Source organism: Athene noctua, chromosome 9 (assembly GCF_965140245.1).
Source record: "Athene noctua chromosome 9, bAthNoc1.hap1.1, whole genome shotgun sequence".
Lineage (NCBI taxonomy): Eukaryota > Metazoa > Chordata > Aves > Strigiformes > Strigidae > Athene > Athene noctua.
In genome coordinates, this window is record NC_134045.1 from 25,225,839 (window position 1) to 25,242,762 (window position 16,924).

Here is a 16,924-nt window from a genome sequence, read left to right on the forward strand (position 1 = left end):
CAAAATGTTGCCTTAATATAGGGCACCGTAGACTCTTGCCATTATCAGGATACCTGCACAAACAATCAGTCAGTTTGCAGATGACACCCAGTTGGGTGGGAGTGTTGATCTCTCAAGGGTAGGGAGGCTCCGCAGGGAGACCTGGCCAGGCTGGAGCCAGGGGGTGCCCTTGGGCCACAACAACCCCCAGCAGGGCTACAGGCCTGGGGAGGGGTGGCTGGAGAGCTGCCGGTCAGAGAGGGACTGGGGGGGTTAACTGACTGATAGTGAGCCAGCAGTGTGCCCAGGGGGCCAAAAGGCCAATGGCATCCTGGCTTGTGTCAGCACTGGCGTGGCCAGCAGGGACAGGGAAGGGATCTGAGCCCTGGGCTTGGCACTGGGGAGGCCGCCCCTCGCTGAGGGGGTTCAGTTTTGGGCCCCTCACCCCAAAAAGGCCATTGAATGACTCGAGCGTGGCCAGAGAAGGGCAACGGAGCTGGGGCAGGGTCTGGAGCACAGGTCTGCTGGGGAGCGGCTGGGGGCACTGGGGGGGTTCAGTCTGGAGCAGAGGAGGCTGAGGGGAGACCTCCTGGCCCTCTGCAACTCCCTGCCAGGAGGGGGCAGAGAGGGGGGATGAGTCTCTGGAGCCAAGGCCCCAGCGCCAGGCCCCGAGGGAATGGCCTCAAGCTGCCCAGGGCAGGGTCAGGCTGGCTCTGAGGAAGGATTTCTGTGCAGAAGGGGCTGTTGGGCGTTGGAATGGGCTGCCCAGGGCAGGGGAGAGTCCCCGGGATCCCTGGAGGGGTTGAAGAGTCGGGCTGAGCCAGCGCTGAGGGATCTGGTGGGGTTGGGAACGGTCAGGGGGAGGGTCATGGTGGGGCTGGAGGAGCTGCAAGGGCTTTTCCAACCCAGATGATTCTGTGATGTTTATTGGAATTTCCTTTGAAGACTCCTCCAAACCATCCCCAAACAACTATATGATCCAATACAATCCTTTTCTTTTTTTTTTTTCCTTTCATTGACCACCCTGGTTTTAGTTTCTCCTTTAAGATGAGATTTCCTACATGCACAACACGGGGGAGTCCCTGAGCAACTCCTGCCTTAACCGAAGAGCCTGGCGGGGGTTTGCTTGGCAGACGCCGGGCCTGGGGCTCACGCTGGGACCCCCACACCCTTTGTGCTAACACGTGACAGAGTCTGCCCCAAGACCTGCAGGTTTGTTGAGGCAAATGGACAGAAAGTGTTGAAGTGGTTCAGAAAAGCAGCTTTTCTGTTGCCCAGGCATAAGGGGGACAGTGCTACCAGGGATGCTGCACGCCCCAAGAACGCCTCAGGCTGTGGGTCAGCGTAGGGAGGGAGCAAAGGGGCTCCTGGCAGAGCCAGGAGGGGGATTTTGTCTGCTTTTGCAGAATCAAGCACTGCCTTAGGAGGACGTTGTGCTTAAATGAAAGACCATGGGGTAACCTGTTTATTGTCCCAGGGACGGAGGGAACAGATGTGGGTTTAGTCCCCGCTGCTGCTGCTTGCTCAGCTCTAAGGGGGAGATCTTCATTCACACCTTCTTTACTAAGGCAGCAGCCTGCAAAAATTCACGAGGGTTACCAAGCACTTTGGGATCGTTTGCTGGAAGGTGTAAATCAGGCATTTGGGGGCTGCTCGACAGCAGACACACCTGCCCTGAGGCACCCCGGCCCAGTGCAGCTCCCGGCCCTGCTCCAAGGCAACCTTAAACAGGCTTTGAACGTGCCTTCTAACTCCTCTCCTTCTCTTTCTCTTCCAGGGTTCAGCTCCCATCCTGGTAGTCATGGTGATCTTACTAAATATTGGAGTCGCCATTTTGTTTATTAACTTTTTCATCTAATTCAAGACTGTCTTGTTTGCAAAAATAACAGTTACATGTATGAATGGGGGAAAAAAAAAAAAACAAACACCAAACAACAACAACAAAAAGGGAAAAATCATAACTCGAACTGTCCTACGACAATTTCCAAGTCTTTTCACAGAAGAACAACAAACGATCGAGTCTCACTCACAGTTTGCCTTTTTTCCTGGGTAATGTTTTTTGGATTTTAGCCAAAATTCTTTGCTTGTATAACACTATGCTGTGTGGCATGGCAAAATGCTATCAACACTCTGCCCCCCCAACACTGGAAAGGATGAGAAGGAATCCCAACAAAATAAAACCTCATTTCCCTTCCCTTCACCCCCCAAAAATATATTCGTAACAACAGTAATGAACCCCAAAATGGAGACTAGATGAGGTGACCATGGGGAGAGTTTGACTGAAGGATGTACGGGTCCTGGGATGCTCCAGGCTGAGTTTCCCAGGGAAATCCACAACAGCTTTAATGATAAAGTAAATGGGAGAGAAAAGCAAAATCAGGCTTTTCTTCTTCCTCCCTTCGCAAATGGAGAAATGTTGCTGTAAGGAGGAGGAGGAGAGAAGGAGCATGGGGAAGGCGTGAACCCTGTCTAGATGTAAAAAATGGGAGATGGACAACAGGCCCCATTTTGTTATTTGTTTTTAAAACAAAGCAGCAATTGGTGTTTTGCTAAATTTCTTGGGGCAGGGGGAGAACAGGGAACAACACAAGGTGTGAGCAGCAGCCCCACCACCCTCCCGCCTTCACTCCTCCTCCCCAAGCTGTTCCCCTCCGTGGCAAGGCTGGAAAACCACCCAGTGCTACTTTTAATTCACAGCCAATTTCTCCTGGGTAAAAACGTGTACCTGGATTCCCTCAAAAAACCTGCAGGCACCTTCAGCAACATGAATTGAGCAGTTGCTGGTCATCGTGCCAGGCTCGCCAACACGCGAGGAGCAGCCTTACTGGAGCATCCCATCCCAAACACACGTGTGCACAGAGGTGCTGGGGAGCAGACTGGTGGGGAGGGACTGGGGAGAGAGGGCTCAATTCTGATCCACTTAGGATAACAATAAAACAAAATAAAGCAAAATAAGGTAAAACTCTTTTTCAAAGGCATCTGGGGAGGAGCACTGGAGCATGTCCCAGAGAGGAGGGAGAGGGTGGTGGGTTTGTCTCTTACATCTTGCTGTGGACTGTTTCAGACATCATGCTTGGGCTCTGAGCATGTAGTATTTTGCACTTTGTAATGCAGGATGTATATTCCAGCTTCCAACATGTCCCTGTATGAAAAAAAAAAAAAAAAAAAAAAAAAGAAAAAAAGAAAAAAATGAAAAACAAAAAACATCATTGGCAATGGCAGCCTCTAAGGATGTATTCTTTTCTTTTTTTTTTTTTTTCTATGTCATTTAATTTGTTTGTTTATACCATCTTTGTAATATGCCTGCCTTGATTTTCTCCCCTCCCCTGTCCCCACTGATAATATGCATACTCATTAAAGATGCCGTATCCCTGTTCTGAGCTGTTATGGTCCCAATCACGAGAGTGTGGTCTTAGCTGAATTGCTTGGAAATGGCTGACGTCCCCTGGCTTTTCAAAAATGCCTCTTTCCTCCCCTCCCCACACCATCTCTCCCCGCCGCAGAGATCGGCTCTGCCAGTGATCCACCACCACCAGGTACGGTTCCAATGGCTTGTTTGGGATTTGGTATGTCCAGGGACCAAATTCCACCCTCAGTTCTACCCACTGCAGCTCTGGTCAACAGGAGAAGGGGTGCGAGTGTGGCAGCAACCCAAGGGTGGGATGAAACCCACACAGAGATTTACTGGGGGGGGGGGGGCAGGAAGGAGGGGAAAAAAAATCTTCCTCGACATTTCACATACAGAGTTGTTGGGTACAGCCCTGACTTGTGGACTCAGCTTTGCTTTGCTTCTGTTTTAGCTGTTTCTCTGCTACCTTTTCAGCAGATTTCTTATTACACTGCACTGGATTGCTATATTTTTAACCAGAAATAAACTAAGGATTAGAGCATGTGCCAGTTAAATTCAGTTCTTTTCCTTACATGGTCTTATTCCCTCCTGTCGCAGTTTTTCTTCCTTTCCCTTTTCAGGCAGAGGGCTATGGGTGGACAGGGTAAAAGATAACTGAAAGCAGCAGACCCCAGTTAACTTTTAAATTTCATTTTCCTCAGTAAATGTCCATCGTCTTCGTACCTCTCTTTTTTTTTTTTTTCCCTTTGGTTTTTCCTTGTGGGTCCTTAATCATCTTTTTTTACTCTTGAATGGCTGCTGCATACTTGAACCAAATAACAACATATTGTGATTGCAGCCCCAGGAACTCATCCCCGTGTTTTGTAATTCTGGTTGCAACTCTTTGTAAAGACTCCTGAGGACTCTTTTTGTACGTTCAAGTGCATGACACAAAGCTTCCACCAGCAGCAGGTTAAACAGTTACATGCAAACACAGTATCTATCTATATACAAAACAGCACAAAATTGCCTCTCACCACCAATCAAAGTACTAGTGATTCCATGACCAGCTTTTTCACACTGGTGGCCAACTAGTTATCCCTGCCCTTGCCTGCATACCAGCAGTTATGTACAAACACAAAGGTAGCTCAGATTTATTATCTCTCCGTTCCACGGGATAAAATCTCAGCCAAGCTGAGGTTTGTTCAGTATAAAAGATAGCCAAAGACCAACATTAATTGGCTCCCAAACCACGTGTTTAAAAATAATTATTCCTTTATTAATCACGGGGAGCTGAGCAATTTATCTTAGTTCTGGGCTTTTCACATTTGCCCAAGGCCAGAAATATTAAGAAGTAGCCCAGAGAGAGAGGTAATTCAGTATATTTCCCTGTCTTATGAGCCTTGGATTCATGCATATCTACCTAAGGCACATGAAAATGTCTATCATCGTGGCATATAAATCTATGTAAATTGTCCATAACCTGCTGGTTTATGTCCACACTGACAGACGCACGACAACAGCTGAAGGTTTATATCTTTTTTTTTTTTTTAAGGCTGCAATAGTATTTTTATGTTCTTGCAGTGGAACAAGCAGCACCTGAAACACAAAGAGGGGCTGGGGCTCGAGGAACCAGCCCACCTCCTGCCGTCGGGGTAAAGCCATTAGAAAAAGGGCAGCTGTCCCTCCCCAGGGACACCCAGGTCCCCCCCAGCCAGACCCCAGGGGTGTGAGTGATGGGCTGGTTTGACATCACATCTTTGGGGACAACAAGGAAGGGATACAAAAAATCCTCCACCTGCTCGTGCCACGTCAGCTTCTCACCAGCCCATCTGGCGTCTGGGTTGCTTGTACCCGAGACCCAGATTCTCCGAGCACGTTGGGACTCTCCAGGGCTTGATCTTTCAGAGATACTGAGCTAATGCAGCATCTATTTACCTTGTGCAGAGGTATGAAGTGCTGCTGGAAAAAAAAAAAAAAAAAAATCCAGACTGCAACAGAAGGGGAGGGGTGAGAGGAGAAATAATGTCATATTGATGACGAAGGTCTTAATTGAAACCCAAGGACTAATTACATGTCCTGACAGGCCTTGGCAAGTTAAGGGAGGATGGAAAAGTAGGAATCTTTTAAAACCGTCATAGGGTGAGGTTGGTTCCAGAGATTTGTGCTGAAGCAGAACAGAGCAGAAGCTGGATGGGATCTCCTGCCCACGCTGCACAGCTTGCTGCACGGGGGTAAATTATTTGCACAGCGATGGGCCCTGCAGACTCTTGACAGGACGATTGGTCAACTCATCAGTCAGGTTGCTGCCCATCACTGAAGTTCACACGGCCCTTGACCAGCTCTGCAGGGAGCCCAAGGCTTGAACCATTGCTGGAGACAACCCTGAGCACAGTAAGTGCTAGATAAGGTGCCTTTGAACAACAGATCCACCAGGACTATGCTTCCCTCAGAGGCATTTCAAGCTCTTAAGTTTCTTTTACTGATCTGTTTCAACTAATACTAACCCACAGGCACTGAGCTTTGGCACTATCACCAACCTGTTCTTCCAGGGTATGGGCAATCACCTCCCCAGCAGGCCAAGAGAGGGAATTTCAACAGGCAATGAAGCCCCATGGCTACTAATCATTGCCCAAAGGTCTGAATCTCTAACTCAGACACACCATGAGCTGTCTCCCTTCGGAGGTCACGCTCCGCAGCATTAAAGAAAACTTCACTGTCTAGATGTTGAGAGCTGGCTGAGCGTTGCCCATAAAGTTTTTGTCAGATGGATGGCTTAGAAATGCTGTGGTGTGTTGCACATTCCCCTTCTGGAGGTGTCAGTGGAAGATTAAAGTTTAGAGCTACTCACATCCACGCACAGGTGTTACTTGCTCAATGACACCACTACCTAGCAGACTCACAATCCTTATTATCTGCCTGTTCCCTTTTATCCCCATTTGGGTGCCCTGTTAACAGCACTGGCAGACTAGCAAGGCTCAGGCTCTCTTCCAGCCTCGCTTGTTTTAACGTGCCAAGAACACCATCATCCAGCCCCTTACCTCCTCCGTAAGAGCAGCCGCCCCCACCCCAGCAGCAGCTGCATTTTGGTATCAGGTGTTTGGTCTTGTTGGAAGGGAGAACTCCTCCTGCAAGCAGCAGGAGCACTGCTCCCCAATCCTTTCAGTGTGGAGCATATTCTAAAGCTCTTGTTTGTCTGTGGGTTAGTGATGAAGGATGCTGCAGCTGTTGGGCCAACGGCTGTTTCCCAGCAGAAGCTGAAGCATTTGGTATGCCCCCATTCTCTCTCTCCATCCCTCAGAGACCTGCATTTGTAAGACGTGTGTCTTCAGCCTCTCTGTCCTGCTGATAGACACAACGTGCTCAGGACAGTTTAGTACCGCTTGGACCCACCCATGGTATTGCTGGAGTAAGAAAGCAGGAGCTTTGCCAAATCAAACCAGACAGTGATTGAACCCAGATTCTCTCCAAGACAAACGAGGAAGGATGAAACTGGGCCAGCATGTGCAGAGCACAAGCCTGACAAACACTCAATTTGCCAGCAGAAGAGTTTAGGACTGGGTTGTCTCCCTAAGCCACCACAGCAGGTAGGCAGCGCTGCCAGACGATCAGCAACTCAGCATGACTGAACTAAGCCTTTCTGTTAGCAAAATCCCATGAGCTGGGATGATGCTGGGAACCAGCTTTCCACCTACAAACAGCATTTACCTCTAGGTCAGCCCAATTACCCTGATTGCTCCTTGATAATCAAACACCACAACAAGGTTCATTCGCTTCCACACTCGTCACACCGCAACACACGCACTGATGGGGGGGACAAACAATCCCACACGTCACACGCTAAGCTTGACTTAGACACAAAACCACTAACTTTCTACTCTTTTGTGCAATCCCTAAAATGGGATGCACTTCAGCTGGCACTCTCCTTTATTCAGTTCTCCCCTTCCTAGCTGTGCATGTAAACATAACAGAAAAATCCAATTTCATTGTCTTACGGTGAAATTACAGCATGTGTGTGGCCCAAAGAAAAGGGATTACAAATGCCATTTTCCTCAAGGAGTGAGTAAAAAAGTTACTTTCAGTCTTCCGTTTCAGCTGAAAAAAAAAAACCCAAGAGCTTGATTGTTTCCAGATATAATAAACAACTGAGGTCTCTTTCTCCTGTGTACAAGGGTTTACATGTTCGTCCCTTTACAACAAGATGGGCAATAGCAATGGTCTGATGGATGCCAAAGGAATAATTGAATTTTATCTGGGTGTTCATACATTAAAAAAGGGTTGTGCTGTTCTTTGTGCATGTGAGATAAGAGTAACTACTCTTATGACAGACTGCTGGAGTTCCTTGGTTCCACGTTTTCTACCAAGCTCTAGCCTTGGCCCTTCTCTTGGGTATTTTAGACAAGCCACTTCACCGATGTGTCTGCCTGCAAAATACCTGCCTTCCTCTTTAAGGTACTTTTGGACCCAATACAAGAAAAACAACCAGGTATCTGATCCAGCAACCCTGAAGAGGCTTCAGGGGGCTTTCAGCCAGTGCTCAGAGGAGCGAGGTACCGTTACAGTTTGGTATCAAAGTATTCTAAAGACCGCGGCAAAACCCATCACATTCTGACCTCCTCTGTCGGCGCTTCATGTAGTAGTAACAATCGGTCATCCCTGCTTAGGTGAGAAGTTTTACCTTTTCTCAGAGGTTTCATTTGCTCAACCAACACGTGACAGCTTCCAAGGCTTCCGCAGTCAGACCAGGAAGAGATGGGCCAGGCTGATCCAGGCAAGGCTCAAGGGAGTGCTGCGTTTGTCTTGTTCATTCTGCCGAGCAGAGGCTGCAGACGCACCAGAATTAATTTCTGTCTCAAGTCCAATGGCTGCAAATGCTCTAGTGGGAACGGACGCTGTGTGGGCTTCAGTCCCCAAGCAGGCTGTTCCAATTACAGTGTGACAGCCTCGTTTGCTCAGAGCTGACAACTAAGCCTCAATTTTCAGGCCAGGACAGTTTGCCATGGCAGCATTTTCTCATCATACAACCTAAGGATGGCCACCAGAGCCTCCTGAACCCAGCCGTATGGCCAACCACAGCCTGTGCTGGCTCATCCAAAACCCCAGCTCTGGGAGGACCTGAATTAAGCTCACAGCAGGGCAACAACAGCCTTGGGAAGTCAACATCTCCCCTGCAACCCCCTCCCAGAGCCTCCTCTCGCGCAGCTCCACGAGGCAGGCAGTGTGCTCCCCACGGGAGGCCACACGAACACGCCGCCGTGCCGCTCGCAGGAGCGGGACAGTTGGCCCATCTTAACTCACAGGTTCCTTGGAAGCGTGTCTCTTCCAGTCTATGCCTTCTCCAGTCAGGCTTAGCTTGGCACAGAGCACAACTAGGACTACGTTCCAGAGCCCTTGAGAAAAAGATGAAAGGAAAAACCTCAGATTATCATTGCACACACTCCAGCTCATCCGAGGCATCTTAGTTCCCTCATCCGACAGTCTCTCTACCAGAGAAGGGGGGGGAAGAATCTTTTCCTGCGGCTGCAGCAGCACTGTACAAAACTATCCTTCATCCTTGGCACTGCTGCAACCCAGCTTCAGCTCAGGGAAAAAAAATTCTTTCAGGGTGTGTATCTGTGTTTGAAAAGGCAAAAAAAATCTGGCAAAACGTGTGTTTTGCCCTGTCTGGTTGGGCCTTTGGAATGGAGTCCTGTGCACAAATGCTGTGATTTGAAAACCACTATTTTTCAAGCAAAGATAAATAAACAGACATAATAATAATTAAAACAAAATCTGCAAATGCAACTCTGCGGCAGATTCCCCAAAACTTTGCACAGAAAGCCATAGATGTCATAAACACACAAAGGATCAAAAGTCAGCGAGACTAAGATACTGTAAAGTAACCCAAGTGCCAGGACAACAGGGCAAGTGATGATGTTAGCCAGGCAAGAACTATGAGTTCCTTCCTAAGTTTGTTTCCACCTCTCACCTGTTATTTTGCATGGAAGGTACCTCCCTATCAAACATTTTTTTATAAATCCCATTGGCAGCCTGCTCTACTTAACCTTTGTTACATTCTAATTAGCCTTGCAGAGCCTAGCACTACTCTCCTGAGAGCTGGTTCCCTGGTGATGCCCCTGCCAAAACAATACCCACAGCACCCTGGATTTCTCTGCAGAAGGACAGCCAGTGCCTTCTGGTGTCAACTCAAGTCACCACTTGTTCACTTGCATCCCATCTGTTGTCTCCATGGACCACAGCACTGCTCTGCTGGAAAGCCACGCCTTGAAGTGAGGGGCTGAGTCAGGAAGCAGGGGTAAAATTTTAAAAAAAATAAATCCTTTTTGAGACCATCAGCCTACTCTCTCCTGCCCTCAACATGTCGTTAGGTCTCAAGATAGGACATTTCACTGGTCACAAAGTGCATTTGTAGGACAACTGCTTTCTCGGCCAGTGTGAGAAACTGAACTAGGATGTTCCACAAGCAAAGGCAAAACCTGCTACAGCTGACATTAAAAAGGAGACTTCTACTGTTGTATGCATCAGGGGTTACAGATAAGGGGTGAAAGGATTCCCAGGATTCTCCAAGCAGTGCAGGCACATCTCAGGGTTGCTGGTGCATATTACAACCACTACCTGCATTATCTCACAGCACAAACAGCGATCCTTCTTCCACAGCAGGAGAAAAAGAAGGTGAAAAGCTAGGATGGGATTAATTGAGAAAACCAAGATGATGTAACCAAGTACATTTATTGTAGAAACCCCTGGACACATGTTCTGGCCCCAATCAGTGTAGGGAATTTGGGACCAGTGAACCATTGTGATGTGCAGTTTGTCTTGACAGACTCAAAACAACTTTTGGACAACAACATGACAATATTGTATGTGTCAGCCTCAGCAGGACAAGTACTTGGACAGCAATCTTGTTCCTCAAGACCCTCCCACAACCTGCAGGGGAATAACAGCATATCCAGAGCATTAATCAAGTAGGCGTATCGAGACCGGTCAGCCCAGAGGCACTCACAGAGCAGGGCACTGTGCCTTCCGGGCACACCGACTGCCTGGCACATCAGGCTGAGCTCACTGGGGCAAACCACTGCTCCCAGCATGTTTCTTCACTCACGGAACGCTCTCAAAAACATCTAGACTGAATCTTCATAGAAAGTCTTTGCCATGGCATGGGCTACTTTTACCACCTTCTTCTCCTTGGCATCCGGGCCCATGTTGGTGCGGGCTAGTTTAATCCAATACTGCTCTGTCCTGGAGAGATAGTCTGTGTGCTTCTCATCGGGCTGAACGGATGGGTGTTGCTCCTCTCCTACCACACAATGGGAGGAAGATAGAAAGAGAGGTCACCAACAGCTAATGAAGGCAATCTGCTCTTCTGTGCGTCAACCTGGCCAAGACTACACTTCACATGTGTTTAAATGCAACAGCCTAAAAACGTATCAGTAACCAATGAAATTTCTCTTCCCTACCCCGAGTGCTGTGAAAACTTTGCTTTTGTTGGAAAAACTCACCTGGATGCCACTGAGGCCTTCCAGGCTGGCAGTGCAACCAGTAGGTATTGTACTAAAACCTGCTTTATATTAGTATGAAAACATTCATCTTAATCATTACCTCCCTCATCTTCACTCTCTTCTTCAGAGCTCTCCTCTTCCTCTTCCCCTCCCTCTGCACCTTCTATATCATCATCCTCTTCATCTGACTCGGACTCCTCCAGCCATTCTTGTGCTTCTTTGATGAGAAAGAAAACAAAATAAATAAATAGCAAGCTGTTTCCCACTCCTGCACCCAGAACTGTCAGGGAGGATGCCAGGGTGACTGCTTTATTTGTTGCCCTTGCAGATCTACCCACTGTGCAGGGTCTGGCTCTGATCAGCAGTGGGAAAAGATGAAATAGTCAGGAAGAAGCAAACAGCGCGGAACAGAAGAAAAGCTGCTTCGTGCTGATGCTGACAAAAGTCAACTCTCCTCCCTAGCACTTCACAGCTCATGACCATGAGCAAGACTCCCTCCTTCCTGCCCTTCGCCCGTGATGCACAGGCAGGCTGTGAGCTCCCAGGGCAGGGACACCTTCTTTTAATGTGTCTCTGGAGCACCGAGCACACGACTTGGGCTGAATCACTTGCCCGTTACCATAAGAGATATGCTGCTCTCAGATAGACCCACAGTTTCTTTCAGTAACAAGTAGAAAATCCATCAAATCCATCTTCATTGAGGTCTCACAGGTAATGCTTTCTGCAACACTACTGAACACTTGTGTCATGACCATGTAGTCAGGAATTGAGGGAACTGACTTCTACGCTTGCCACATCCCCTGAGCAAAGCTTTCCAGCTTGGGAACAGCCCAGCAGGGTATTCAGAGTATGCAGCAAACACACAACACATTTAAGGTACAGAGAGATTACTCTAGCTAATGCCCACATGCTTTGCAGTACCCAAGCCCCTCACTGCCTTGAGGTGGTGAGGACAGGCAAGAGCACCCATCCCTGTCCTCTGCTGAGTGGACAAGCATGGCACAGCAGGACTTCCCAGGTCAGAACTTGCCGTCACTGAACAAAGATGCCCTGTTCACACATCTTGGTTTTCAAAGCAGATAGACCAGAGCTCACTCTCTGCAGTGACCACAAAGCTCTGGACCAGACAGGTTTCTGCAGCAATGGTGACCATAAGACACTGCACAGCACGTACTCCCAAACTTTTGCTTGTCCAGGAAAAAACACTATTCAAAAGCTCATCACCACCCCTTGAGAAAGCTCCATAGTTGGGTTTTTTTCCCCTGATCTTGCTACACTAAAGGCAGAGAGAGAGATCCCACCATCAGTGCTTACTTGGATCCATCTCCACTAGCACCTTCCATTCCTCCATCTTGTGCAGGTCGATGCTGTAGAGGTCACTGAGGGTGAACTGGCGATCACCCACCTCAAACATTCCCCCATACACATAGAGAATCCCATGCTTCACTGTCAACATGGCATTCGAACGTGGGCACGGCTCCACTTGCTGGCTCAAGGCTCCATCTTCCTCATCCTCCTCCGATTCAGACCTCTCCTTTTCTTCTGCAGCTCCAGAGATCACCTGCTTGATCGTCATGACAGTCCCATCTTCTGCAACCACCTCTTTGACTATCTCCACCGGGCCTTGTGGAGGTTGCTTCTCCATCTCCTCATCTCCTGCACCCTCCGCCTCAGCTTGTCTGCCACGTCTTCGCTTCCTCTTCTCCGATTTTGGTCCCTGTTAGCAGGAACAAGGAGCAGAAGGAGACTGCACGTGAATTGTGTGCATCTAATAGCATGTACAGCAGTTAATACAAATACTATGGATGCTGCTGGGAGGGAGGAGGGAGAATTCAATTCTTTTTCACTACATTTTAAGTCTCAAGTGATAGGTGCAACCTCCCACTCAGCATGAAGTTCTACCAGCCATAAACCAAGGAACAGTAAAACTCCTGGAGAACCCATGGCGTGGAGTTGCTTCCTCTATTAATGGCAACGTGTGCTGAAGAGACAGAAAACAGCTCTTCTGCTATCTTGCAGGTGGCATGCAGACACACACACAGAGTCCACTCATCTGTGACAGGAGCAAGAGAAAATAACCCACCATTTTATGAAATCAAAACAATTGCTGGGTGCTAAATTACAGTGCATTACCAGGAAGTGCTCCAGGTCTTCGAAGTACTGTATGAAAGGACTGGAAAACAGTCAGCTAGGAAGGCAGAAGCAAACATCTGAGTGCATGTTTGCCTGCTATTACGTGGTTGACTTCTATTTTTTTGAGAACAAAGCCAGAAACAGCAGGGGTGGAAAGAAGGAAGTTCAACCAGGTCATTTGCACCTCACTTCCCCCTCGAGAGTGGTTCAGACAAAATCAAAGATCTGAGCTGAGGGCCACATTTCTGAAGTTCTTATGAGCCAAGGTTAATATTTCATCTCTTCTAGTAGCTCATCAACACTGGGGAAAGAGGGAGGTTTTTTGATCCCAACGCAACACAAGATCTTTTCACAGTAGTTTTTACTGAACTATCTCATATCTGACTTACACGTCTGACCTGGAGCCAGCCTCCAGGAAAACACCATAACTATGTTTTTCTGTTGCTTTGTTTCATTTTGCATTACACAACAACGGGGCGCATGCAGCCTGAATCCTGGAGGAGGGGGATTACCTCTTCAACCACCCTCGCCTCGTGCCCAACCATCAGGCCTCTCAGGGTTCCTCTCTCCCCAGAAGGGTGACAAGTCTGTATCGTGCTGCAGAAGCGGGGCACAAGGAGCTACGTGGCAGGGAAGGAGAGGGGCAGCATAAAGTCAGAGAATTCAGGTGGTCTGGTAGCAAAAACCTGCTGGTTGCACATCCCCAGCTTCATTCCTACAGCTCCTCACCCTCTTCGCAATCACAGCGGGTCACAGATCAAAGCAGCAGCCACACCTGGTGGCTCAGCTTCTGAGCACCCCGAGTTTGCTCCACACTGTGAGAGAGCTGCACGAGGCCAAAAAAAGGCCCAAAGAACATGCGTCAGCTGATCAAGGAGAACGAACCGAATATATCCAAGTTATTTTTAAAACAAAACCTTTAGCTGTCCAGGAAACCAGCGGTTTTTCCCGATGTCGTAGAAATAAATATCGTTGAAGAAGTCCCCTTCGATGCTCTCTTCCTCTTCCTCATCATGCACACCCCCGAACAGAAGGGACCGGTTATTGGGACCGACTGCCACGGAGAAGCCAGACCTGGGAGTGGGTTTCACACCAGATGGGTTGAGCCGACTCCATGCCCACTTGTCTGGTAATGGATAAAAGCAAACATGAGCATCAGTATAGAAGAATCCTGATAATTTTCTTATCTTCCAAGGCCCTTCAGTACTCCAGCAGGTACAAAATGACCCATTTTGCACATTCTCAGAACAGTGTACCTTCAACAACAAGGTTCATCAGAACCACTTGCATTTCCACCTCAATCACGCAGCTAATTATGGTTGGACCAGATGATCTTTAGGATCTTTTCCAAGCTAGATGATTCTGTGATTCTGTAATCTGCACATCCCTTCTACCCTTAGAAAGCTGTTGTGTCTTCAATAAAGGCAAATGCCAAGAGCTATCTCCAGGGTGCACTTTCTGGGGCAAGGAGCCTCTTGAAGGTGTTTACACCTTTACAGGAGGGTGGAATTCCAACAAGGACTGATTATATATAGCCTTCGAGTACAAGGAAACACCCCTCAGCTATCCCATGGAGCTCATCCTACACCAATTTCTCCACGGACCCTTCTACTACAGTACCCTTATCTGCCACCTTGCACCACTGCCTTAACCCCAGGAACAGGTTCACTGTAAGGAGACCCAACCACACTTTAAAAAAGGGCTCAGCAGCGGAATCACCTTGTGCTCTAAACTCTCTACTTTTTCCCCAATTCTTTCTACTCTGGATTTAGAGCAAATCCCTAACATGCAGGCTGGGAGAAGCATTATGCACTGGCTAGGCACTGTGTTTCTGAAGGAACCACAATTTCATCAAGATAACCTATGAACAGGACATAAAGCAAGCAGGGTCTGGAATACAGACAATGTATGTGACCAACCCTCCTTCCCCAAATCCCACTTTAAGATGGTCAGGTTTAAAGAAATCCATCACAATTTTAACATTTTAGAAATTTAGTTTGAAGAAGATTGTCCCATTCCCCAAGCCAAGGACAAAATACACTCTCTCCTAAAGTGATGGAATTCTTATTTCTGGGGACATTTACAGATAAACCAACCAACCAACCATCTTGATAACATCCCTGCACTAGGTAATCTAATGAGATCACACCTTAAATTAAGAGTCTGTAAGTGAGACACCACTACCAAAGAGAGTTTATCAAAACAGGAATTTCCATTGTGGAGAATCCTGAAATCCTAAAGACTTTCTGTTGTGAAACAGAAGAGCAGTGATCAAAATGTCCCAGGGAACAGAAATTTCAAAATGTTGTTTTAATTCCCTCCCACATACAAACCAAAAAATCCCTGAAATATCTTTTTTTGTAGTTTTTTTCTGAAGCTGCCTGTGCAGGCCAGAGCTTCTCACATAGTTATGCAAGGAGCCTGAAGACCCTCAACTCCATCTCAGACTATTGCAGGACCAACTGGGAGGTGTCAACATAGATGATCCCATGAGTTAGAAGGGGTTCTAACAAAAAGCACACCCCAACCTTCCTCCAGAGCTCTGCCAGTTTCTCAGCCAGCTCCAATCCTCCCAGTATTTCACCATGTCAGAGCTACCATTTACATTTGCTCTGAAATCAAGTCACCTGGAGCTGACTCCTTACAGCCTTTGGGTACCCAGAAAGCTTTGCTCAGCAAAGCACACACAGCCTCACCTTTTCAGGCTGTAAAATGGGACTGCAAGAAGGGGACAGAACTGTTGTGCAGTGTAGAGTCTGCTGCAGCAACAAGCACCTACTTCCCAGTTCCCTTTGCAGAGCACAGCAGTGAGGAATTCTGCCTGTTTGTGTGATGGCTTGTCTTCCTTTTCCAGCACAAATAAAAAAAGAACATAATTCCTCAAATATCCCCCTGAAACTGCTGTTTCCTTCACCCTAGCCCCTTTCTTTTTAAGCTAGAGTCACAGTACACAAATGCACTTAGCTACCCCTGGGAAGAAGAAATATTTAAATCAACTCATCTGCTGTGTTTAGCCCAAGAGCAAACACTGGGGCATAGTGCTTTTCACTAAAAGGGATATTTTGGTCTAAAGTTGGGGTTTTTCGGTCTGTTATTCAAAGGAAGAGACAGGATTTGCATTCACAGGCCTGCAGCATCACTTCCAGCACAGCCCTCCTAGCTGCAGCAGTAGCTTACCTTCCTCCTTGCCTGCCCCTTCGGTCTTCAGCAGGAACATATCTGTATGCAGGGTGCCTTTGTCAACATCTTTCTTAATTCTCTGCAGAGAAGGGGAAGACAGAGATGCTCAGTGAAACAGTTTCAGTGGCCCAAAACACAGGAGGTCCAATTTTTCAAGACCAAGAACGTCACCTGTGACAGAATGGTGGTATGTGCCCTTCTGAACTCACCACGCCACACATCAGCCTGAATCTCTACATTCCTGTGCTGAAAACACAAACACTGCCACTGGGCAAGGAGAAGCCACACAGGTAGTCACGCTGCGGCTCTGGAGCATCAGCCAGCTCACAAATGTTGTGTTCAAACCAGGGCCGCTCCCTGGGAAGAGCCACAACCAAGTTCTGCCTGTGACAACCAGGCAGGGCTCTCCAGGCTGAACACAGGTCCTGGGACTCGTGGCTGTGTGAAGACTGCAGGACGCAGCTTAAGAGTAGGAATTTTGGCACCCAGAGAGAGAAACAAATTGTCATAAGGGATTCAAACTGATTGTTTTGTGGAAGGAAGGAAGGACGGAAGGAAGGACAGCAACAAGGAAACAGAAGAACCAAAGTCTTGCCTTTTACTCTGCCACAGACAGTATCAGCTGCTCTCAAGGGACTAATTTAACATCTGTGGCTCTGCTTCTCTAGCTCTGAAAGAGAGCAGATACCCACTCCACCAACGTGGCACACAACAACTTTCCATAGGGCTTGCAAGGCCCTCTGGGACCCTGCCCTTGAATGCTGAGCAGAAGCTCAGAGCGTCTGTGCTGTACCATTTGCAAGGC

At 48.0% G+C, this 16,924-nt stretch overlaps 2 protein-coding genes across 4 annotated transcripts in view; one reads left to right on the top strand and one right to left on the bottom strand.

Annotated features, from left to right (window-relative positions):
- JPH3 (junctophilin 3) overlaps positions 1 to 5,188 on the top strand; it is a 60,174-nt gene extending 54,986 nt beyond the window's left edge. For both annotated transcript variants that reach the window (XM_074913350.1, XM_074913351.1), the window contains one exon: positions 1,757 to 5,188. In XM_074913350.1, coding sequence (XP_074769451.1) covers positions 1,757 to 1,837 — 81 coding nt within the window. In that variant the 3' untranslated portion in view covers positions 1,838 to 5,188. The remainder of the gene's footprint in view (positions 1 to 1,756) is intronic.
- Positions 5,189 to 10,017: 4,829 nt separating this feature from the next.
- Positions 10,018 to 16,924, bottom strand: part of KLHDC4 (kelch domain containing 4) — a 28,796-nt gene continuing 21,889 nt past the window's right edge. For both annotated transcript variants that reach the window (XM_074913106.1, XM_074913107.1), the window contains 5 exons: positions 16,117 to 16,198; positions 13,857 to 14,065; positions 12,121 to 12,523; positions 10,907 to 11,023; positions 10,018 to 10,604 (listed from right to left, as the gene is read on the bottom strand). In XM_074913106.1, the coding sequence (XP_074769207.1) occupies positions 10,429 to 10,604; positions 10,907 to 11,023; positions 12,121 to 12,523; positions 13,857 to 14,065; positions 16,117 to 16,198 (987 nt within the window). In that variant the 3' untranslated portion in view covers positions 10,018 to 10,428. The remainder of the gene's footprint in view (positions 10,605 to 10,906; positions 11,024 to 12,120; positions 12,524 to 13,856; positions 14,066 to 16,116; positions 16,199 to 16,924) is intronic.